Source organism: Catharus ustulatus, chromosome 3, assembly GCF_009819885.2.
Source record: "Catharus ustulatus isolate bCatUst1 chromosome 3, bCatUst1.pri.v2, whole genome shotgun sequence".
NCBI lineage: Eukaryota > Metazoa > Chordata > Aves > Passeriformes > Turdidae > Catharus > Catharus ustulatus.
This window is the reverse complement of record NC_046223.1, coordinates 57,974,189-58,000,024: the sequence shown is the minus strand read 5'-3', so window position 1 is coordinate 58,000,024 and position 25,836 is coordinate 57,974,189. Positions and strand designations below refer to the sequence as shown.

The 25,836-nt window shown below is 38.6% G+C and overlaps 1 protein-coding gene across 3 annotated transcripts in view; it reads right to left on the bottom strand.

Moving 5' to 3' along the window:
* The window catches only part of SYNE1 (spectrin repeat containing nuclear envelope protein 1), a 289,881-nt gene extending 265,932 nt beyond the window's left edge, over positions 1-23,949 (bottom strand). For all 3 annotated transcript variants that reach the window (XM_033056260.2, XM_033056262.2, XM_033056276.2), the window contains exon 1: positions 23,686-23,949. In XM_033056260.2, coding sequence (XP_032912151.1) covers positions 23,686-23,749 — 64 coding nt within the window. In that variant the 5' untranslated portion in view covers positions 23,750-23,949. The remainder of the gene's footprint in view (positions 1-23,685) is intronic.
* Positions 23,950-25,836: the final 1,887 nt, after the last annotated feature.

Here is a 25,836-nt window from a genome sequence, read left to right as displayed (position 1 = left end):
GCAGTGCCCTGGCAGTCAGGAGGGCCAGCCCTGTCCTGGGGGCATCAGGCACAGCATCACAGCTGGGCAAGGGAGGGGATTGTCCTGCTCTGCTCTGAGCTGGGAGAGCCTCACCTCCAGTGCTGGAGGCAATTTTGGGTGCCAGAATAGGAAAAAAGACATTAAGCAGTTAGAGAGCAACCAAAGGAGGGAAACAAAGGTGGTGAGGGGCCTTGAGGGGAAGCTGAATGAAAAGTGGCTGAGGGCACTTGGTCTGTTCCGCCTGGAGGAGACTGAGGGGAGACCTCGCTGCAGGTATAACTTCCTCAAGGGGAAGAGGCAGGCACTGATCTCTACTCTGTGGTGACAGTGACAGGACCTGAGGGAATGGTCTGAAGTGGTGTAAGGGGTGATTTAGTTCAGATTTTAGGAAAAGACTCTCGACCCAGAGGATGGTTGGGCACTGGAACAGACTTCCCAGAGAAACAGTCACAGCACCAAGCCCATCTGAGTTCAAGAAATGTTTGAACAATGCCCTCAGGAACATGGTGTGACTCTTGGGGCTGTCCTGTGCCAGGCCAGAAGGTGGATTTCAGTGATCCTCATGGGTCCCTTCCAACTCAAGATATTCTATGAGCCTATCAGTGACATTAGTGAAAATAAATGTGATATTGGACCCCTATCTCAAGCTATTTTGATACAACTGAACTACCTGGTAGGTTCTAAAGGCATAAACTGAATTATTAATGAAAAGTCTTCTTCATGCAACTACTCTCAAGACATTTTTCATTATCACTCATATATGTCCCAGATAATGAACACCAGAGAGCAAGAATAAGCATTCTGCACAGTACAGGGCTCTTCAAAATCTCCTCTTAAGCTGTATCATTTGTTGTTATATTCCTACTATACCCATACACATTCCATTGTACACACAATTGGAAATGTTTAAAGTTCATTATACGGTTTCATGTCAATCTATTTCTGAATTTTTGACAACTGGTCTCCCTTTGGTTTAGGAAATATAAGCAATCAAGCCATAGAGAAATAGCCAAATTTGGGACTTTGGACCATATCCACATCTCAGAAAAAGTGGCACCTACCAAAAATACATTCCATAGATATCAGGATGAGGCCATGGGATTTATGCTTCAGGGAATAAAAACTTTTCAGAATCATTAAGTTAGGCTTTCTGTACCAACAGATCTGCAAAGAAGTGCTCGGCATGGAATGTAAAATCAGAAGTTAATCAGGTAATATCACTTTATACTTTCCCTATATGCAGCACCATAAAGCAAGGGATATGAAAAGGGCTAGGGTAAGGGTAGGGACAGGGAGAGCAGCATGGATAAGGAGATCAGGGAGGAAATGTTTAATTCTGTAACCTCCCCCGAGTGCTTTGCTGAGACTTTCCAGAGTGCAGTCCCAGCCAGGCATCATTACTGTCTGATTCAAGCTGCAAGATAATCCTGTGTGCAAAAGCCCCAGTCATTTCTAGGACACCAACCTACTGTAACATGCTTTTTAGTGGCCTTAATACAGTATGTTCAGCTTAGTGGAGTGCCTAGAGAAAACCTGCATTTCCAATTTGTATTTATCATTTTAGGATGCTTGTTAGCATTACGTCCTAGCAACACAGAAATTTGGTTGATGCCACACGGACACAGACAAAACACAGAGTTCCTGCTCAGAGCGTTCGCCTCTAACTCTGACACTGGAGCTGAAATCCTTAACTGCACGTGCATAAACGATACAGGGCAGCTCCTCAGTGCTCTACTCAAGTGAAATGGAGCAATGCCGACTTACCCTGACTGAGGTTATTTCCATCCTTATGTAAGTCCTTGCATTAGGTAAAGCATAATGCAATCAAACGTTGGAAAAACAGGTAGAAAATGAGGAGGGTAGAGAGCAAACACAGAAACAGATTAACACGTGTTTACCAGGATTGCACAAATTACAGCTTATTTTTTTTTAATTTCACCAAAGCCCAAGCAATAAATACACAACATAGCATTTTAAAGAACCCAAAATGTCTACATCATTATAAATACAGCCTTCAAAGTAAATTTTAACAAGAGGTTTTGCTAATGTTTGAAAACACAGAGAGTTCTTCCTAGATTAAATAAACTTGGGCAAGGGAAAAGTTACTACGTTTGCCTTTATGTATTTTTTAAAAATCCAATTCAAAATTTCCGGATATCTCTTATCCCCCAGGCCAGAAAATAGCAGAGCTTGACAACTTAAAAATGTGTTAAAAAATTAACTCTGAACAGATTTACTGAGTAACACTAACTGAATATGAAAAATTATCTATCTGGCACTAAGACTCAGCCAAGTTGGATCATATCCACAGGTTTTGGGTGTGTGCTCTTACAAAAACCAGCAAAAGAATACACAAACAGCCAATTCCTGTAGCAATTAAAAGTACTTAAGCTTTCACACAGAAACAGGGAATGCAAAATGATGGGTTTTAGTACAGATCTGGAAGTAAAACCAAGCAGAATCCTAATGTGCTGTCACATCCAATCAAGGTCAAAACCAGTCTGCCTTCCTGATGAATCAATATAATACTGCATGAAGACAATGACAGGCACAGGATATTAAAAAAACTTCAGTATTTTAATGCTAGTATGGAGTGTACGATGGGACACGGTGTGTACCTTCATTTTTTACTATTAAAGAAGCAAAAGAATCTCAATCATGTCAAATGGGGCTGAAGGTGCTTCTCATTTTTGAAAATGAAGCCCCTTCTATTTAGGTACAAAAATATGGGTATTTCTCTAGTGATTCCAGTTATAAACGTAACCTTTAAAAAATAAATATTGAGGCATATACAAGTCAAAAGTGTTGCAATGGGCTAAATAACCCTGAAACTACCCCCATCTACATATCTGATTACCAGAGTGGCATGTGCACCTAGAAAATGAACTGTTTGATTACAGCTCCTCTTCATCCCCAACAGCAAATAGCATTTTCGAGAAGAATAATAAAATATGACAGTGTCTCTGCCAGTGCTCTTGGATAATACCCTCCGGCTCACACGCACATGTCCATGCACGTCTAGATGAATGCACAACCAATGTAAGTGTGCACATCACACACACACATTAATTTGTGGGGTATATAACCATTTTAGTAACCATTTCAGAGATAATAATACTTATTAGTCCACATTTCACTACTGGGAAAAAATACATATATACATATATTAAAAGATAGATCTCCATTTGAAAACGTAGTTTCCTGCACAAAGAATAAAACGAGAACAGATAAATGTGTGTCAGCATTTGTCAGACTCTACCCTAGCAGTCAGGTTCTACCACCAAATGAGAACTGAGAGCCTGGATAAGCCTTGTAAGTCAGTGCCTGGCTGTGAGCCTGAACACAGGGTTTCCCCAAACGCCATCTGAGTCATCCCACCAGCTGTTCCTAGATGTTCAATTTGCCACTTGGCTGAAATGATCCTCCTTTTCCTCACTGATTGCTTTTACCAACTGAGATCTGCACAAACTTATTCTGCCTGAGGTTCCTCCAGCTTGACCTGAATTTCCCTTAGGGCCATGTCCTGTTGGGCATACTTCTCTCTGATTCCCTGCATGGCTCAGAAATTCACCATCATCTCCTTAGTGACAGGGTATCCCCACATGTCCTGATTCCTTACCACAAATCTGGGGTCACACATTTGTGTGTATCCTTCTCATTGGAACCAAGTGCATGCACCTTCACTGCGTTTCTCAGCTATCTGCTCTGTCACTCTTTTTCATACAGCAGAGATTTCTCCACCAATCTCATTACAGGGCTTCCCTGAGACAGAGTTTCAATTACCGTTATTTTAATACAGTTATGTTTGTATATGGTTTGCTTGGTGGACCTTGTGCCACTGAATCTACAAGTTATAAACACCTTTCATCTATAATTTAATGTAGATATAGATCAATAATATTTTCAGCTGAAACACCCTTTTTTGTTCTGATACAAATCATACTTTGAATTCACTTCTTGACTAATACAAATACTGCCTGGCATTGGTTTCTGGATGTTGATGTAGGAGGATGCGCCCCCAACAGCGCTGAAGAAACATACAAGGAAATTGCAAACTTAAATATTGCTTTGTATGAAAGAATCTTTCTCTTCAAAATCTACTGACAAGAATTTTAAAAATTTAAATTATAATTTATAAATGAAAATTGATTTGATAATTTCAATTAAAGGTTTGGATTCATTAATAACAGTTTGCTTCCTAGAGGAAGTAACCCAGTTTTCAAATTCCCCTGAACAAACCACATACTGTGTTGATAGTATTATAAAGAAAATCTGGCTAAACGCAAATGACTTGGTAATGAGTCCAGAAAAACAGAATATTAGAAAAGTGTTACCAAAAAGCAGCACTGTACAAGTAGCAATCTACAGACTTGGAACCATAAATCTTACCTTTTCCTGATGTTTTGTATGAAACAGGTTGATAGATAGAATTCCTTGAAACGTACACATGCAGAAACACTACCACTCACAGCTAATTCACTGTAAAGAATGCTGCTTACCAGACTGAGTCCCATCTCTTACTATCATGTTATCACTTAAAATGAATCCCCTTTGGATATCATGTAGGATCAGACTAATTTCTGAGTTTAAATGACTGTTAAATAATCATCTGTGACTTGATCTGGGTGGTAGGACCCTTGTGTAGCAGTTGTCAAACCACTCCTCCATCCCATCCTTCAGAAAAATTTTAAGAGACCTCAGAAGTGCTGTCCAAGACCATCCCCTAAATTCTCACCTGGATCAGGATTTCAAAGACTTTTAGAACAGCCTCAATAGTTTTCCCTATGAGTTCTCCCTGCATCTACCAGGGCGTCCATACACATGGATGTGTGGCCAAGAGTGTCAGTGAAAGTGCCACCAGATCCCAGGCATTATTCTCTACTAATGTATATCATACAAAAAAAAAAAAAAAAAAAAAAGCAAAAAGAAGCAAACAACCAAACAATAAGAAGCAGTGATGTTCGTATTTCCACTTTTCTGGGTAAACAGTGGGCTGGATTTTGGAGGACAAACAGTGTGCATTGTTCTTGCCAGCTGTATGATGGACACATGAACTCTGCAAGTAAAGGGAGCATCCTAAAGACTAAGCCCATGTTTCTATTTCAAGGCAGATCAGAACCATGGCAGGCTGATTTGGCAGGGTTATGCAGGTCAAGCAGGCACCCTTATAAATAACTGCTGATTAAGCAGTTATTAAGCAGACTGCTACAAGCAGTCTGATGAACTACAGCAAGGAAACTATTGCACTAAAATAAGCTAAACTGAAGCACAAATGAGGTCAGAGGTGGAAAATGTGACTATCATTCAAAATTGTTAAATGTATATTCTGCACTTTCATTATTTCCAAAGCTTTAAAGCGCAAAGAAGAAAAGTTCTTTGAAGGAAGTTCTACAATGTTCTAGTTGCAGTAAAATGAAGAGAGCATATTAGCTCCTCATGGTTAAAGCTAAGCTTCTCAGAAGAGACATTTAACTCATTTGGTTGTAGTATGGAATTATTTTTTTATAGTTTGTTCAGCATTGTCATCCTTATCTTATCATCCTAAAATACCAGATATTCTTTCTTCCCCTGCAGACAATCCATGCCTGGTCTATCTATTCACCTACACAAATCCACCTTCCCTTTTGCATTTTCTTCCTGGAGTTCATTGTGTTCTCTAACAGATGTAATAAAATAGAAATAAAGAAATAAAATCATTTTCTTCAGTAATCTCCTCAACAATATGATCTTAACTGATACTTTTTTGTTATTTTGGCATTTTTGAATAAAAATATTTTAAAAACCCAAACAAACAAGGCTCTCGGTAAATATTTTGAATTGTCAATGGTTTCTATACTGTCTTTTTCATGACAATCTCTTCTGTCATATAGTTTATTTCACTTGCTTTGCTCTGAGACTGCTCTCCTTATCTCAAATGCTGACTTACCACACAGTATCAAGTAGTTGAGACGCTCAGCTTCAAAAACCCTTTTGCATTTACAGTAATTTCACGAATACAAGCCGCAGCAATTTGACAAAAATTTTGGTGGAAACCCGGAAGTGTGGCTAATACTCGGGGGTGGCTAATATGTGAATAATTTTCTGACATTTACAACCCCAGACGTGCCAAGCACCTGCCAGTAAAAGCCGGCATTTCGCAATTGTTACAGTGTTACTGTGTTGCCCTGGCTCCCTGCAGGCATCACGGGGGGCGGGGAGAGAGGCAGGAGAGCTCTCTTCTTCCCTCCTCTGCCGCAGCCCCGGGGAGAGACGGGGGCACCCCGCGCCGCCATTGCCATGGCTCAGGGAGGAGGGGGGGAGCCCGCACTGCCATTGCAGCGGCTCGAGGAGGATGGGGGGGGCTCTGCCCCCGCCCTCCGCCGCCGTGGCGGGAGCAGGGGGTGCTCCGTACCCGGCCAGCGCCGCGGCGTGAGCGGGGCCGGGGCGAGTGAACCCAGAGGCAGCGGCCAGCCCCGAGTGGCAGCGCCGGGCTGGGCTACCTGGCCCCGTCAGCAGCCCCTAGCGGGCCGAGCCTGCACAGCCTTAGTTGAGCCAGTAAACCCCCCCGCCATGCCGCGGTTCTGTTAGTATCTGGCAACTTTGTTGCACATGGGTCCTCGCTGCGAATGACAGAGCGGCTTATATTCAGGTGCAGCTTATTTATGGACAAAGAACGAAATATTTGCCAACACCCAGAGACGTGGTTTATACTCAGTGCGGCTTGTATTCGTGAATTTACTGTACCTTTCCCCAGAGCTCACAAATATGGGGGAATCTATGCCATCCATTGGTTCAATAAATTCTTGAAAGACAGTGTCTTCTATATCTTCAAAGTTATCTGATGGCTTTACATACAGTTTGCAAATTCAGATTATATTCTTAGAGTGAAAACTTACATCTGGCTTCTAAATACCCAACTGATAGCACAAATAATTTGAAGAAGATGTTTGCAGATCACCTTTGTTCAAGGTCACAAAAATACAAGCATATATATGTAGACTTTGCAGTTTACTTAAAACTCTAACTATCCTTTAAAGATAAATATTGTCCACAGAAATTTTCCCAGTCACTGAACCCAGCAGGAAACTGATGTTGGAGCAGTAGCTGCTACACAGTTAATTCCTCTGTGTTGGAATTTATCCTTTTTTTTTTCTTTGCCAGTTTCCACTCATCTGAAGAGTCTAACATCACCACTAGAGGTGGTAGAATTTTTGTAATGCCCTAATAGTATTTTCTGCATTCTACAGGTTTCAGAGAAAAGTTTCATACTAAGAATTTTACAGCAGCTATGGAGCCTAAATTATATCAGGAAAGTGCAAAAAAAATTCAAATGTATAGCATGCCATAAAATATTTTTAAAAATACTATAAGAACTCAGTAGTGCTATTAAATTATCTTGAGGTTTAATTTTTTCAACGCATATAGAAAATGGGGTTCTCTAAGAGGACAGGATTTGATATTTTTAAATAGAGGGAAAGGGGCCCAGTTACACCTGCCTTAGGTCACAGAAAACTAATCTATGATCTGCTGTAGAAAGACCACACACCCACACCACAATATCCCAACAATAAGGCATTTTCATTTTAGAAGAAGCCAATATCCAGAAAGGGTGGTGCTTAGGACAAAGGCAACTAAGTTATTCTGTTCTGCAAGTTTTCACCAATACTATATTTGCTCACAGCTTTCCTGGCTCCATCCAGCATCTGCTGTCTTTCAGTTTCATAGGTACTAAAAATAACTATCATCTGAAGAACAACCTCCTTCCAAGAAAACAAACAACAATCCAAACATAAATTCACCACAAATGTTATTTCCTTCTGATGTTTTTTTGACATGATTTCAAGTTATTCATGAAAACAACGTATGGGTGGAGTACCACAGGGGCTGGAAAAGCCAGCTATGACCTCATTTGCAACTCTGGTTAAAGCAGGAGAAGGGTCAGTGCCTTTTCCACAGCCAAGTGTTTATGATCTATGAGGCTCTTAGGTTCTTTATGGTATGTAACTTCCCAGTATTTTTGTTTGATTGGGTTTTTTTTAATGATATGCCACTGTACATTACAATATGAGAGACACAGGGTGAATATAGAAATATAGGTTCATCCTGTTTCTTTATCAGTCATAATTATTGCATTGTAATCACAGAAAACCACAGAAATCTGCAGTAACAGGTACTTAGCCTCTGCCTGCATCTCTTGTATTTGATATGCTTATAAGCAGGTCTAGAGCATCTTTACTCCACAAATGTAAGAAAAGGTGGTTTGCCTTCCAAGCAAAGATGTTGTAAAGATAAATACCTTAAACATTTGGAGAAACTTAAATAATGTGGTAATGGGGATCATACAATTGCAATAAACTGCTATGAATCTGGTACAAATATGCTTCGGTTTCTTGTCAGCAGAGCTCTACTTCCTAAAAAGGAATAAAAGGATGTTTTCAATTGGTTTTAATACTTTAATCATATCACAGCACTTCTACATTTGCTGTGTTCAGGCCTTGCCAATTAGATGACAACGACCTATGTACTCCCTTAAGGATTATTCTTTTATGTTTGGAATGTAGCAAACATTTTGGTTTAGATAGTAATTTGATCAACTGGACCTGAAATATCTTTTACTATGTTTATATTTGTGCTTATACACATATACTGATACATTACCTCCAACTTTGAACTGCTAAAGAGATTAAATCCAGACTGAAGATCTGAAAGTGGCCACCAGGAGCCCAAGACTTGTTGAAGCAAGTGTCCAAGGGCACAGTATTAATATTGATAAAAGTCATATCATATGCAAATTTCAATATTCAAGGTGCTCTGGACCCAGACTAGCAGGCAAGCAAAGAGATCTCTTCCTGATTCCCATCCATACAAACTCCTTCCAACAAGCAGGAATGCATGCAGCCCCTGAAACACTGAGCTCCAAAACACAAAGCCATACTTTCAAATCCTTTCTCCTCCAGTATGGTTTCATTATATGTGGAGTCCAGTAAGTCTCATGTTCAGAGGCCTGCCTTTGAACAGTGAAGCTACAGTTATTTCTGTAAATTTACTATCTTAGGCAATCTTGACTTGCAAAATGCAAACTGCTTATCTGAGAGGTAAGAGGAACTTATTCATTTGGACAACTTCCTTTTCTATGTCCTTATGTGTTCCCTTTTTCACATACACGTTCACACACAGTTCAATGCAAAATTAATCAATGTGGTAATATTTGCAAATGGAGAAGAGATTCCCTGTGCCCATTTTTGCTCCAGTTCTCACTTTTATGGGATCACAGGAGAGACAGCACCATTCAGGACTGGATTTTGAAATTGTGTAGGTGATCAGGACAGAATCTCCTGGTTTCACAGACATGGTTTCTTTCAGTTTAGCTCAGAGTCTTATCTGGTGCATCTTGTGCTAGGTTCTTCAAAAGTGTCTGTCTCAGTCTGCCTAGGTCTTACTCCAGAGCAACACACTGGCTTCAAGGTCTGAGTGTTTTCTTTAAAGCAAGAAAAAGTCTTATGCTAGCCTAAAGTTTGTATTTTCAATCTGTATTTGAGTCTCAGCTACAGAAAGAAGTTCAGATGTATACCTTCTCCTAATTTGGATGGTAAAATAGGTGAAGAAAAGGGAAACTAGAGAGATTAGATTATTAGATTATACATTATATCACTACCCAACAACTTAATCTGATTTTGTCTTTACTGGTTACAGTCAGTCCTCACTGTGAGTACAGAAACCCAGTGAACTTAAAAACATTAAGCTTAGGATTTCTTTTCCATAGTGACTTTTTAGCACTAGATTTATCTCAATCTTTTTCTGAAGGGTTCTTTTTCCATTGGTTTTGCTTTTTCCTGTATGTGGGAAAGGAGACAATTTTCCCTGCAAATAAAGCACAGTTTTAAAAGGGTAAATCTGCCAAAGCAGCTTATGTCCAGCATTGCTGGCAATCAGCCACGAATTCTGTCCAGTCACAGGCAAAAAAAATAAAAATCTTTCTGGTGAACAGATGATCAGCATCCTGTAGCACTGATCTGAGACAGAGTGAAAAAGGTCATGTAAATGCAGCATATGGTTTCAGCGACAAGTTATTGAGTTGTATCTTCATTTCTCAGCATCTCAAGTTAAATATTTCTATGCCAGAATATAAATCTAGATGGAAATGCCTACAAATCTAGAGGATAATGTCTATCAATAAATCTGAACAGTAGCACTGCACATTCTTAACTATATGCAAATCAGCTATTAACAAGTTTTTAATTCTTTCTGGTTCTGCTACAAAAAAACATGAAAAATGTTGAAATACAGATAATGTGAAATAAATTGCTCTCATCTAAGAAAATTATTAGAAAAATATGTAATTAAATTGGAAGCTTTTGGAGTGTAAAGAAATTCAAGCAACAGATTTTAGTAAAAGAGGCCAGAGAAAATCAGAAGGTAGCAATTGACTGGTAAGAAACTGCTCTAATTACAAGTACTCAGGGCTTTAAATTATTTGGAAACCAAAGTAATCACCTATAAAATGAGATCCATTTATCAGGAAGAGAGAAGAAACCAAGGTAATTCTTTGTAATAGACTAATGACAGCTCTTGCTTGCCAGGGCAAGTGCAAGAGAATGTTGCAGGATCAGGGAAGCACAGCTCAGCATCCACCTGTCATCTAGTAATTAGTAAAATCCTGATAGGGAGCAAGCAAGTGATGGTGGTAGAGCCACTTGGATTGTATCCTGAACTAAAATTACTTATTCAGATGAAAGACATCTCTTTTTTGCATGTAAGGATTTTGAAACATGCTCTTAGATGTTAATTGAGACTGAGAAAGTCCACAAACAATAACACAGTTGAAACTCCTGCCATAGTAGTTTTTATGCTCAGAGATGTAGAGCAGCTTCTCTCTTTCTTGTTTCTCAAGGCAATGTTGTTGCTCCTCTCAACATCCAATCTTCTTTCCTTGCTATTTTTTTTTACATTTCTACCTATCAGAAGCCTATATGTATTCCTTTCACTTTCATTTCCTTTTCTTTCAATTCTATGTGCATTCCTATGCGTTAGCTTGTTGTTTCCTTGAAAATTAATTATTAAAAGCCTTTTATCTAACCTTTAATTACAAATCTATCTTTCTCATAGATGCATTACATCTATGTAATTACATCTAAGCATTACAAGATGTGTGTGTGTGCACATGTATGTGTGTGTGTAAAACGGGCTTTTTCTTTTTAAGACTGTTTAATGTTCCACTCAGCTCTGATTTCCATGCTTTACAATCTGCTTTAGCAGAAACAAGTAGCCAAGAGTTGAGAATTTGATCTACCACTTTTCCTTCCCTACAGAGAAAACTTAGTGCACATTTTCACGTGTCTGTTTATATATATATATATATATATATATATATATATATATATATATATATATATATATAGGGTGTTTTGCAGTTCCTGTGACATTACTATAATTCAGCTTGACAGTTTTAAACTTAATCATAAGCCTGGGAGAATAACCTGAACCCCTTAACCATTCTCACTAATGTTGTGTTAATTAATGATATCATTGAACATAGATTCCAGATTTGGCCTCATTCAAAATATGCATCTGCTGGCAATCAGCATTCCAACTGGACAATACTTGTTGTATTGTCACACCTTAAACAGCTGCATATTTGCACCCTAAATGTTTGGCATTTTAACTATGGTAAACATTTTAACTATTTCTTTTAAAGTATTGCAGCCTGTAAAACTTTCAGGTTTGGTTATTAGCATAAAATAGTGTAGAAAATGTGAAGAAAATACACCAGTGAAACTTAGAGTGTGACTTTTCAAATACACTGCTGAAGATGTTAAGCCAAATTTTAAGGTACTTCCTATTCCTCATAACACTATTTCAGCCCTTCAATAGGAACAACCAGCTATCAATAATAAACAGAAATAACTACTTGTAACTACTTGTAACATGTGGAGCTAATTTCTGTCAGTACTTTCATGTACTGAGATATGTGTGCACCTGATTTGTAGAAACATTTGGGTACTGAGCTAGCTCAGTAGCTTTAGGAATTGATTTATTCTTCCTGATGGCAGTAAAGGACATGTTGTATCCTACACTTTGGTGAGAATGAGACTTCTCTGTTTCATTCCAACCCAGAGAGTGATACTATCTTTACCTCCCTCACAGGTCAAAATGTGCTACTTCACTACATACTTGGTAGCCAACCAAAAACCAAACCAAACAGCCCACCTCCACCCTACCAAAAAAAAAAAAAAAAAAAAAAGAGAAAAAAAAGGCAAGACAAAACCACCTTGACTAGTTAAGAATTAGCACAATGGCATGTCATTATTTAATCTCGTTCATAAATGGATGTAATTTCCTGTTCAAAACTGATGAGGTCTTACTGATAAATACAAAGTGTAACTTCTTTTGTGCAAACACAAGCGTGCCCAGGGAACACAGGGTTTAAATGTGCTCAAGATCTCAAATACAAACACACAGAAACAGTAAACCTAAACTGTTAGTCTCTTAGAAACCAGATATAAACACAACATTTAACTGTTCATGATTCCTCTCATTTATTCAAATTACTTCTGGCCGTTGATCACACCTCCAGCTCTCTTACTAACCACACAAATGAAAAGACAGGCTCAGGATTATGAAAGGAAGAATTATGCAATGAGGGTTTGTACAAGCTCACCAAAGTGACCAAACAAAAGGCCATTCTGGAAAGCAAGACCAGGAAAGCAGATTATACAACAAAACTCCTTCCACAATACCTTGCAATGCAGAAGCAGCAGATTTTCTGCTCCTGAGAGAGTCAGACAAGAAAAAAAAATAAAAAATCAGCTCCTCTCTCTTTTGGAACCAGAAAGCAAAATCTTCACAGCAATTTAAGGCTTTCTATTTATGAAAGATTTCATTAATTTGAATGAAAAAGCAGCAATCAATACAAAGCTTTCAATAAAGCTGTAGTTTCTTAGTAGGATGAATATGTATTTTAGAAATGTAAACAAGGTGGTCACATGGCTTCTCTTTTACTTAATGGACATAACTCTAAAGAACAAAATCAGTAGTTCCAGGATAGCACACTGACTTAATCTCACAACTGCTGACAGACAAGAATTTAAATTTAGAAATATTAACTATGTTTAGGGTATTAAATAAAATTGCAAATAATAAACTTGTAATTTCTTAATACTAATTAGAATCTCAATACAATCTTATTGAAAATTTTTAATTCTATTTTTTTGTTTGTGGATAGGATTATAAAATACTCAGGTCTTTGAAACTGAAAAGGCATCTAAAGAGTTAATAAAAAATGCACATCATGCCTTTTTATGGCAGTTGTCTATCTCCAGGTGGCCAAATGCCTTTTCAAATCTTATTCTTCCTGCAATGCACAACTTCAGTAAAGCAAAATGGCCAGAAATCCAGGCTAATTAGACTTATGTCCTGTCTAATAAGTCTCAAACCAGAGTGTTTTATTACTGCTAACAAATGTTTATGCCTGGAGACCTCTGATAACACAGTGGCTTGATCACTTTTTTTTTCACTGATTTGTGATTGATCATTGCATAGTCCCACCTCTGTCTCTCCCATCCACAAACTTGAGTTTTGGTTGATTTAAGAAACATCTCACCATCACAGTCTGAGCTCTGTGACAATCCACTCCAAAAAATGCCAGGTGGGCTATAAATTTCAGTGAAGGGTCCATTCCCAACACTCCTCTCCTCATCTGAATGGGAGCTCAAGCTTTGTGACTTCCATTGAAAGGTACTTCTTGTCCTCCCTCTAATAAGGCACATCAGGTTCACCTATGAGTGAATGGAATAGGAATGCCCAGGCTGCAAAACAGCACTCGGCTCCCAGCAGAGAATGACCAGGGTGCTACAACTGGCTCATAACTGCTGTAACTGGTGATGCTGACTCTTGATTCTCTCCTGAATAACCACATGATGTTTCTGCATTACCCAGTGGATGCTTCTAGAGTCAAGTAAAAGAGAAAATTTGTCTGCATTATTTGTCTTGTAGAAACCAGGAGCAGTCTGCAGCCTCAGAACTGGGAATGGCTGCACCACATGGACTTAGAAAAGCTTAGTGATGTCTTGGCAGATGAGACAATAAAATAGAAACCCTGGCCTAAACAAACAGAAAAAAGATATAGCTCTTTACACAGGTTCTACTGTAATAGTTTACTTGAATTTCCTGGGGAGGATGAATGCACTGTCCAAAAGTGAATTTACTAAAAATTACCGTAATTTCTCATAAACAAACAAGCCTCAGAACTACAAGCTCCATTCCTAAGTAGGATTTCTTTCTTTTTTCTTTTAATGTATAAGTCACTTTAAGCAAGTAAATATTCTGCTTTGCTACACTGGCTTGGTCACAAATCATCTTGAACACCGTGCTCTTGCACGCAGAGCTGGGGGGTTTTCACCCTCCGAGACCAGAAAGCTAACAGTAATACTCTTAATGTACAATTGCTGTTGTAGTTCATTCCCTTCACCTTATGGAAAGAAGATTTTTTTTCCCTCTGTTTTAATGAGCTTAAGATAAAGTCTTTACACAACAGCTGCTACATTGACAAGGTCTGTGGCTTTCTCGCAATAGCACCTTAGGCAAAGACTTACAGGAAGTCTGCACGGTACAGCGAGCAACCTGTGCCCACCCAGGCACGCTGATGGTGACTCCCCAGCAAGCTGGTGGAGGTAGCGCAGGCTATGCAGTTATGGCAAGGTACATGAGCTGGCCTCTAAGAGTGAGGTGCAGAAAGCAAGCAAACATTCTACCACATTTGTACAAGCCTTTGGCACCTTTGTAAGGGGATGATGAATTGTCCTGGAATTACACTGGCATAGCTAAAGAAGCTCAGTGATTTGGATAAACTAAATCTCAACTCTTGTTCTGCAGTAATGGCTACGTGGGTACAAGGTGTTATTAAATGTTCTAGATATATCTTTTCTCTACATGAATACCAGAGTTTTCAGTTTAGAGATTTACAGGTTTGGCAGGGCTGTGTCACAAGCCTAACAGTGTTACAACAAGATTACATACATTCTCCATAGTCACTTAAACCAATGTACATCAGCGAGGGCATAATCCTCTTAAAAGTATAAAAGACTATGTAACAAATACTGAAAAGTAATTACATAAAATCTAGTGAAATTACAATAAAATGACATCTCTTAATATGTTAATGTTTATGTTGGGTGCAATGAAGTCCAAAAGATATTTCATGGTGATCTCTGCTACCAATGACTCCTCAGCAGGGAAAGCATGTAAGGCAGATAAACCAGAGAGAGAGGGGAGCGCAGATTAAGCTATAAGCTCTTGGACCCCAGGCCCAGCCATGCAGGGGCTGAGCTGGAGTCCAAGAACTGTCTTTGCCGCGCAGTAACTCAGCATTTCTCCTCTTTACCTGGAGGCTGCTTATCATGAAACATCAAGCTGATCTTCTGCTACTTCCCTAACAGATTTGATATTAATTAAAATGCCATTGAGATCACTGAGAAATAATCAGGAACTCCTTCAAAGTATAGGATGGAGCATAGTTTTTTAATGTCAGTCCCAGTTTCTTTACACCCTTCTGCGAAGAACATTGTACATGGAGAGGCCCCAAATTAAAATCTACTAACACGTGAGAAAAAAACCTTACATCACCAAATACTAGTAATCAGAATTTGAATTTTAAAAATAGCTGTGCAATTAGGCAATCAGCTATAACTTCTTGCAAAATGCAATAATATCTTTCAAACATCTCTTTTTAGTTTACCATGGAGACATAAATTCCAAAGAGCTAGAGAGGGGGATTTTGGTGGGTTTTCTTTCTTTCTAGACTACTGGATTCTTAATAAGTCATTGACACTTCCCTCATAAAGCTCTTTCTCATCTTGGATGAAAGAAAGAACAAGTAGCCTGTTTTCTTGCACCCAGTAATAGACAATTCACTTGGATACATGCAACTGCCAACCAAAAAACCTCAGTGTGAGTCTATAATTAGAACTCAGTGATATGAGTCACAAGGAGAAGCTTTGTGATAGAAACAAGGATATTTTTAAGCAAATGAAGTCTAAAGTGCAAAATAAAAATGGTATTCTATAAAAAAGTCTGGAATAAATTACTAATACTTGTTACGTGTTATTTTTCATCCATGTGTTTTTTCTACCTGCAAATATATTCTCATCCTGATAAATGAAGATAGTGAAGCCTTTAATTTCTACAAATGGGCAAAACATTATTACAGCAAAATTGCAAAAAAAGTGAACTTCCTCACTGAAATATTTTGCCTTTATAGTACAAAAGTCTCTACATCAGTATAGAAGCATGATCAGCAGTAACTCATCCAAAAAACTATTTTAATCCCTATTAATTACATGTCCTCCTGCATTTTTCAGTTCCTCTAGGATTAAAAAAACAACAAATGTGGCACTCCAAAAGGGAGCAATATCTATGGTGATTACAATAAGCTATGTTCAAATTAAATAATGCACCAAACTATATTGTAGGAAGGTATTACAGCACAGTTCTGAGGAAATAAATTTTAATTGTCCAAGCCTGCAGTGTATATAATAGAAATAGGCAATCACAAAACAGACAACTGATAAATTGTCTAACCTGCATACAAAAACATGTCATCAAAATATTTTGAAGATATTCTGCTCCTTGATACCCCCAACTAAAATAACTGTCTAGCAGCCTGTCAGAATAGAGGGGGCATGCTCAAAACTACACACTGCAATATTTTCCTTCTCAAAATCTCTATCTTCACTAAACCATCAAAATTGACACATAATTGTCCCTATTTAGGCTTCCTGAAATATCTCCTTTCACACCAGTAACAAATATGGCAGATGTTATTTTGAGACAAAATCTTAACTGAAAACAGTTTTTGAGCCTCAGATAACACTTTATCAAACCAAAAGTAAACAGCTGCAGTGTGGATGCCCACATACAAATGTGTCAAATCATAGTGAGCAGCACAGAGCTGCTGAAGACAAGTTCATGTAAAACACAACTTGCCTGACATGTTTCAGATATCCACTATATTTAAGACACAGCATTTTAACCACCATCCATAAAATAGTCCAAGGAAGATTTTCCTCCTGCATTTTGCCTCCTACATTTTGTGTAACGAATCCTGTCAGTGTTTTAATAGTAGCATAGGAGAAGAATTTCAGTTTTTGAACTGTGTTTCTTCACATCCAAACCAAAGCAATCCCTCTCAGTGCGAGACACCGCTGTGTCAGCCATTTTCTGCCCTAAATATATACTTTATCCCAGATTAAAATTGGAAAAATGTGTGTTTTTTTCTTCAAAAGCAACTCAAATGCAAATATATATATGTAGCTATGTGTGATTTTTAGTGCTTTGTATCCTGGTTGACTAACCAAGTGGAAAGAGGAGCACAGATTATTTTAACAACCTGTGGAAACTGTACTGTCATAATCAAAAGTGAAAGCATGGGAAAAAAGTAAGTAGGAATATGTTGATTTATATTGTTAGTTTTGTGGTCAAAAGCAGTAGAAAAAGTGTAAGCAAAGAGATGGCAACATTAACTTAAAAAAATTCTAAAAATATACTTTAAATCACTTTGTTAATGATAAAAAAAATCTAAAGATAAAAATACAGGACCATGCCTCACTAAAATACATTCTGCATTTCACATATTGCCCCAGGACTGTGTTCTCACTGAAGAAAATGCAAAGTGAAAGCTAACTGCAGTTAAAAAAATAAAAAGGTAGCATATGTTTTTTTCCACCGAGATACTTACTGTACCATATGTCAAAACAGTCTAACTATATGACAAAATATTCTAATATAACATGATACCTAAATTCAGTTCATACTTCATCATTTGTACTACTAGTGAAATGTTTTGATCATATCCTTTCCCCCAAGTTTTTGCAATACCTAAAGGTAGTTCAGAACTTCTCTTTACCAGCAATACATCAGATTATTACCACCACATACCTGGGTCAGAAAAAAAAAGAAGTGGATTCTCAGTGAACTTGCTTGAATATGCATAAACCAAAATTAATACTTCTAAAAATGATGATTTTACAGCATGCCTTAGTAACTTCCCTTATCAAGTATTGACTAATATTTAACTTGAATATCCCCAGGTCCAGACTATCTTTCACACATTTTTGTTGTAGTAGATTAAAACATTGTTGTTACTCTTTAATACTTTTCTTTCCAGCTATGATGTGGGGTTTTCTTTTGGCTGTCTTAACCTTTACACATGAACTTTGTATTTCAGCATTTTGTTCTAAAATAGCATTAATTTAAATCTTTTCACACTGAAAAATAATAAAAAAAGAGACTGAAATCCTGTTTTACCTCCTCTTGTTAAGTAACATGTAATGTGTAATGTTATTCAGATTCCCAATTTATCATTTAGATTTACTTGACCTTGAGATAAAGGAGTTCATACCAGTCAATAGAGTCAAAAGTGTTTATTTTCTCTTAACATACTGCCAAGGGAATAATGAATTGCCTTAGATACTAGATTTTCTTACCCAATAGACTAAAAATTTACTCTGTCATTTTCTGTAATTCAAGAAAAATCCAAGAAAGATACAGGGATCAAACTGGGACGTTTTAGATAGTGAAAGACTGCAAGAAAAAGGCACCAGCATGACTACATGGAACCAGTATACACAAGCAAACTGGACAGAAGGAAATCTTGACCAGAGAAATGTTTGTAATATGGGGGTAAAACTCAGTTGGGCAAAGATGTGCAGAATGCCCTTCCTGATCAAACCCACCTTTTCAATTTTGCTGATGTTTACAAACGTGATCTTCCACTTTGGTTTGCCAACAATAAAATGGTACATGGCACTGAAGGAAAGACACTGTCTTTTTCCCAGGAGCCCTCTACACACCAATTCTCAGATGGTTCAGGTCTGAGATAAGAAGAAAATTACAGTAATTTCACGATTACAAGCTGCACCTGATTATAAGCTGCAGGTCCAGGTGTCGGCAACATTTCGTTCTTTGTCCATAAATAAGCCGCACCGGATTGTAAGCCGCACTTTCATTCGCAGCGAGGATCCACGTGTAACTTTCACAAAGTTGCCAATTAGTAACAGAAACACGGGGTTTACTGGCTTGGCCCTGCTCGGGGCAGCCGCCAGGGAGCGGCCCCAGCCCCACTCACCACTGCCGCCAGGAGACAGGGGAGCAGCGTGCCCGGCCAGTGCCGCCACCGCGCTCCCCGGGGCCAGGCAGTGCTGCCGCTGCGCCACCACTGCCCCGCCACCCAGGGCCGGGTGGGCTCCGGCTCGGTTCGGGGCTGCTGCTGTCTCAGACTTCCGAGTTGGGAAATTTCCAAAATTTGTTCATACATAAGCTGCTCCTGAATGTAAGCCGCACTTCCGGTTTGGGAGCAAAATTTTAGTCAAAATGGTGCGGCTTATAATTGTGAAATTACTGTACTGGTAAAAACGAAGTTTGGAATGTGTGTGCAGTGAAGCAAGGTATTTTCAGCAGCAGGTATCTGTTGAATCATCCTAGCTTAATGTTAAACTGTGGCTCTTGGCACGGTTGACTCAAGAGAGAAAAACAGGAAAACACCAGCAAAGGTACACATTAACAAAGGGACTATCAGCTAAACAGAAAAAGAAAAGTATTGTTTAGTTAATGGCTGCTGGTATGGAAAAGAAATGCTAGGGTGTAAAAGGAAAGAAAAGAAGAGCCAAAACTTAAGGGGAAGAGGATGGGGGGGAAAGGAAGAAAGGACAATCCAGACGAAAACCAAACCCACAACATTCTGTGAATAGTGCTGATGTAAGGAAAGCATAAAACTACAGAAGATGACAGTCAGTTGTAGGTAATTTTTCATAAAATAAGGACTAGGCTTGAAGCTAATTTGACCTTTTTGAAGCTTTTCTGGAGTGTATGAGTGTTACTAGAACAATGTCTCCTTTCCAGCGTGGTTAGTCTTCATGCATGACCATATTGCTTGCTTTCCCACCTTAGATTTTTCTACATCATGAAGTGTCTCTACAGTGAGTTTACAAAACCCCAAAATACCCACAATCTAAAGTAAGTTTAACCGCCTAATAAGAACAGTGGTGCAATCCGGAAGAAATGAAAGATTGAAAATAATTTTTTCACGCTTCTAGAGTAGAGGGTTTTTTAAGGGTTTTTTAAGACAACAAAGTTATTGCTTGTAAAAAATTTTAAATTGTACTTTGTACACTTGAGAATTGGTTTTACTGCATGGAGTTAAAACGATAACAGTCTCAAAATACCGGTTATACAACAGCAACCTAATTTGGGTGGAATATATGTTTAGATGGTAGTGGAGACTGAATTTCTGATCTTCCATTACAAAAAAGAAAAAAAGTATCCTGTTTGACTAAATGGACCACCCAATAATAAATATAATGGCACTCAAAAAAGTCTTCATACAGCACAGACTACTAAATGAGAAACTGAAGAGGAAAAAAAACACAGAGGGATGGAAAAGTAAGAATTAGAAAAGCCTGTTACAGTGACTGTTCAACATCACCTTGCAAACCAGTAAGAACAAGTCAGCATAATGGAACAACAAGGTTCTGAGAATTGGGACAAAAAAGACTCTTTTTTTTTTCCAGTTTTTTTCTTTCTTCAGAACAGCATGAGCATGAATGCAGTTTGCCTGTAACAGTGCATGCTAACAGAAAAGATTGCATTTTGTGATGGCAGAGATTACAAACTCATAAGAGATTTACTATCTTGTCCTCCAGCACTCCTTGCTTTGATTTTTGTAGCTATCAAAGATGCTTTAAGAATCTTTAGTGTACAATTACAATGCCAATGAACTTGTACTTCCTGTAGGCTAAGGAGCAGTACTTTTGTGCCAACTGGCTTTAATTCCCAGAATAATTCAAAAATCAGTCTCAGGAATGTAACTCATATTGATAGTGTACACTGGTTCTGCTCAGGTTCTATGGGTGTTTTTATAATACGAGAAAGTAGGAAGCATAAGGTACTGTACAAAACCTAGAATTAGCAAGTTTGTCTTGGCTGTTTGTTCTAGGGGAATTTCTGAGCCAGTGATACACAGCGTTATTTAAAAACTCTGTATATGTACAGAGTGTATTGCAAATGTCATAATTACCAAAGGCAAGTGACTGGAAATATTTGTATTTAAAAAAAAACAAACAAACAAAAAACAACCAACACAGAATCAACTTGTTGCTCTGATTTTATGGGAGCATATATAGTTGTGTTCACTAAAAGTGTGTACAGCAGATATTTCAAAACTGGTGTTGAGAATCCCAGTGAAGAGTGGCATTTTTCTGGTATTTGCTAACTCTCCCACCACAAACACTCACTGGAAACCCATGAGGCAAATATGAGAACAATGTGGAGGTGGGAGCACAGCTTGCTTTACCTCTCAACGCTGATGAATTTCCAGCACTGACATCTTGCAGCACTGTCTAAACAGTATCACACAAGAAGAACTCTCTTGCCTCAGCTTACAGGCAGGTACAAAAACAGATGTTGTAAAGCACAGCTGCAGCTCTGCACTGACTGAGGATCCCCCAAACCAGTGCCATTCCTGTTACATCTTGAATGCTGTCAGTTCCACTCTCACCTTGAGCTGTGCACCCGGCTCTGCACTGATTCTGCGCTGCCACACAAACACGCCAAGAAATATCTCTGTGCTCCTATGCCCATCTACTCCTATTTCAGCTGACTGTAATTTCTGAAAGGTAGAGCAACCTCAATACACAAGGGCTTAGGTAGACGCAGTGCAGACTGCCTGCTCATCCATAATGCAGAACCACAGACTAAAAAAAGATTTAGGCTCCAAGCACTCTAGCTTTGGCACAGGTGATTTATTGAAATAGTGCATCTGCAGCAAAATCAGATCCCATCAACACCAAGCTGAGCTGATTTCATCTGAGAAGCAAATAATGCAGTTACAGGTTTGACTTGAAATTAACATGCAATGCCAAATTTCCATTTAGTTCTTTTAAAATGTCTTCAATTCAGAATTCATGTAACTATTTTTGCCTAATTTCCAAAAAATAAAATAATGTCAAAAGCATTATAGTAGACCAAACTGTGTATCAGATTTCAGCAGAGCCAAATACATAAAAGTGAAGAAAAAGTGCAAAAAAACCCCCAAAATACAAATAAATAGAAGAGCTATTTTGGCAGCAACAGCTTTACAGATGTTTAGAAATTAGCACACACCAGTCTGATAATTAATGGTCCCCACACTCTGTAAGTATGTTCTGTAGCATCCTCCTTATACATTGCTTCAGAGTAGCACCCTGGATAATCCTCTCTGGACATAGTTCAGCTCCATGATGCTTTCCTTTGCAATATGCCTCCATAACCTTTGAATACCCCTGCCATTTCTCTCATGCATTTCCTCATATTCCTCAGAAGGTCTCACAGTTTCGCAATCATTTCATTTCTTGCTTCAAGTCTCTCAGTATATTTTCTGGAATACCTACTACTAACATCAATTCATGCAAATGTATAGTATCCTGTGATATACACACTGTGTCTTAGTCTAATGTTTAAACCATAAATCCTCTGAGCATGAAATATTTCCTCACTCTATGTTTGTTGGCACTTTGCACAGTCATTTTCCAACATTGTGTCCTAAGAATTAGTAGACATAAAAAAAGAATGGGAACATATAGTAAATGCACAAAAGGCTGAAGAAAATCAAGGAGAACCATACTGGAATTGATGAAGTGTTGTAGGAGGTCTAAACAGGACAAATTTATCTATTCTATCTATCTTTTCAATTTATCTACTGAGGCTACATGGAAATCATTCACACTAGTAGTAGCTGGTGGCTGGGAAGCTAAGTTCAGATCTCCCGAACTGAAAAAAATAAATGGAAAGAAAACCCACAAGCAGATTAAGCTTCCAGATTTAGAGGATGCAGAAGGGGGTATCAAAGGTCCTGTGCTTATAAGCTTTTGTTGAAGTCAGTGGAAACTAGGAGAGGAAGGAAGGCCAGGGATTTATGATCAAGTTCTAAAGTTAATAGATGAAATCTACAGCAGCACTGAGAATTTGTTTCTAGTCAATATCATTATTTGAATTTAAAAAAAACCAAAAAAACAAAAAATGCAAGCTTTTAGCAGCAGCAGTTAGGTGTATAACTTCTAAGAAAACACAATAAATTTATTTAGCGATGCTATAGTATAGGAATATTAAACCATAATGAATACTCAACGAATATTGCAAAGACATCCTGTGATATGTTATCTGAAAGGTCATCAACTTGAGGACTAATAATAAGCTAACTGAGCTATGAATTCTTCAACGTTTAACAATATAATACAGCACTGTAATCATTGCTATCAGTATAAAATATCTACCAGCTGACTTTGTAGTTGAGGAAAAGATGAATATAATTTCTATTCTCTTTTCTATGAGAAAACTGACACACACATCAGGTAACCTGGAAGAAACAGAACTAAAACCAAAATCTCAGAACCTTCAATTCAGTGTACTGTCCCATGGAGCCACATTCATGTCAACTGCTTTGAAGCATCACTGTTAATGCTATGTCAAAGGACTCATACAAACCCTTCAGATATACTAGAAGTACTTTCCAGTAGATAAGATTAGAAAAGTTACTTAAATACAGAAATATTGCTCTGACTGTTCAGTATAGTAGAAAACAGGAACTTCTAATTTATGATTATAAATTCTAATTTATAAGGGTGTGGCAGAGAGCACCAGCCCAGGTCAGTCACTTACCTTGAAGCCGTTGCATGACATTGGCAATGTCTCTAGATCTTGCCACTAGTCGGGATGAAGCCATGGTCTCTTTGCAGCGAGTCCACTCCCACTAAGAATTCTCCCTCCAAGCTGTGGAGCTCCGTGAGACGAGGATCTTGGATGAGTTCCTTTTAGCGTTCCACCCTCAGCCGTGGCAGAGCATCCCTGGGGCAGTCAGACACCTCCAGTCCAATGCTGGCCCCCATAGGGCCGGGGCAAAGCAATGGTAAACAAACTCAACACCTGAGAAAAAAGTACCAACGTTTAGAGGAAACTTTTACCAGCTCTGGAAAACTAAGGAGTCTGAGTCTTAATAGCTATCTTAACAGGTAATGGGTTTATGTTTTGCCTGTAGTGTACACCCAGCCAGAGACATGATTAATGCTGAAAGCTTGCTTGGCAACCATCAAGCAGAATGAAGCTGCAAAAACAAATCATTAAACACAACTGGCAATGCACCAGACATCAATGCTTTCCTGAGGATGCTTGTGGATGTTGTTTTAGAAAAAATAATGAAGTTATACTTATTAAAAGTAATACTGTAATACTTTTTAACATAGAGACTATTAAGCTTACAAGAAAAACAAAACAAAACTTGTAAAAATCCAAAAACTGTACAAACTCTCACTCTATTTCTAGTTGGAAGGAGCATGTAACAGAAACTCATCGGTAAGAATAACTCCTAACTCCAATTGACAATGTGGTCTACTCTGAAATATTGGGATTAATTAATTCATTATTAAATAAGGTTGTATTTATATTCTATTTTTAGTGTATACTGATGGTATATTTTGTGTAATTTAACATCAAAAGCCGTGAACTAGAACTGCTATATGAACACTGATACAGTTATGTATCTATAATAAAAATCTATTGTGACTATAAATCTGGTCTAAAAATAATCTAATTAGATTCTTCAGATAACACTATCAATAATATCTTCTGAGGAACAAGTACATGTTGTGTACGTATGCGGTGATTTCCCTGATAAGAAATAACTGACTGTATAGACCCAGAATAATTGGACTCACACCATACACTCTGGGTGCACCCCAAAGATAATATGCAACTGATGAATATAACAAATGTGAGTGAGTTTATTGGTGTTGTGTGCCTTCCTCTTTTCCTGGCCCCAAGGTCTGTCAGAGACTAGAGTTCTCCATTATCAGGCAGACAAGCCTTTAGGCTGCACAGCTTCAGGCATGATGAACTGTCCCAAAGGAGCTGTGTCAACATGTAAGGGCGGCCAGAGGAAATGATATTTCAACATTTCCTTTTCTAGCCTTTCAAACCTTGCATGACCCAAGATACATCCTGCTCTCCCTCTTACTGATGTTTTTTATTGTATGTTTTCCTCGTATTTTGGATACATAAATGCTGCTCAGGTCAGCAGCCCCAAGCTGGCTCTAAATCAGTGGAGCTGAGGGATGCACGCTTCTGATGAGCCACAGTGCAGATTGCAAAGTTCACCCGCATGTTTGGGCCGTTCTATTGCATGCCATGGCCATCATAGTACTAATACCTGCTCCAGACAAACTGCTGCTATTTTTACATATCTCTACACTTCACATGATACCTGGATGCTCTATCCCCACTCTCTTTCCATGTGTCTGCCCTCTCCTTTAAGGGCCTCCTGCCCTCCACAGCCCTTCCCACCTTCCAAGCTTTGCCCCACACACTTCTTGGGGTGCACAGGGACTCTGCCTATTCATCACCACTCCCCATGCATGGAGAGGCATCCTGGCAGGAACCTCCTGCTTGTGTCAACCAGGCATGAGAAGGTGCCACCACCACAACTCTCAGTCACAACACTGGCTGGGGCTGGGGTCCCTTGGTGTTGCCAAAGCCCTTCAGAGAGCATCAGCAACAGCACACCAAATAGCACCTGACTGGGTGGATGGGGAGCTTGCACTCACATATAAATGACATGACAGCCTGGTGAACTTTGCTTCCTCTGCAATATTTAAATGAAACATCAGCTTTCCTAACCTCATCCAAACCAGAAATATTTGTAACACAGTGGGTTAAATGTAGCCTTGTTTCTGCAGCAGTGGCAATGCTAACATTTTGAGCAGCACTGTAAGCTGGGTACAGCTACTTTTAGTAGCAAGCTGCTAGAGTAATTTACCG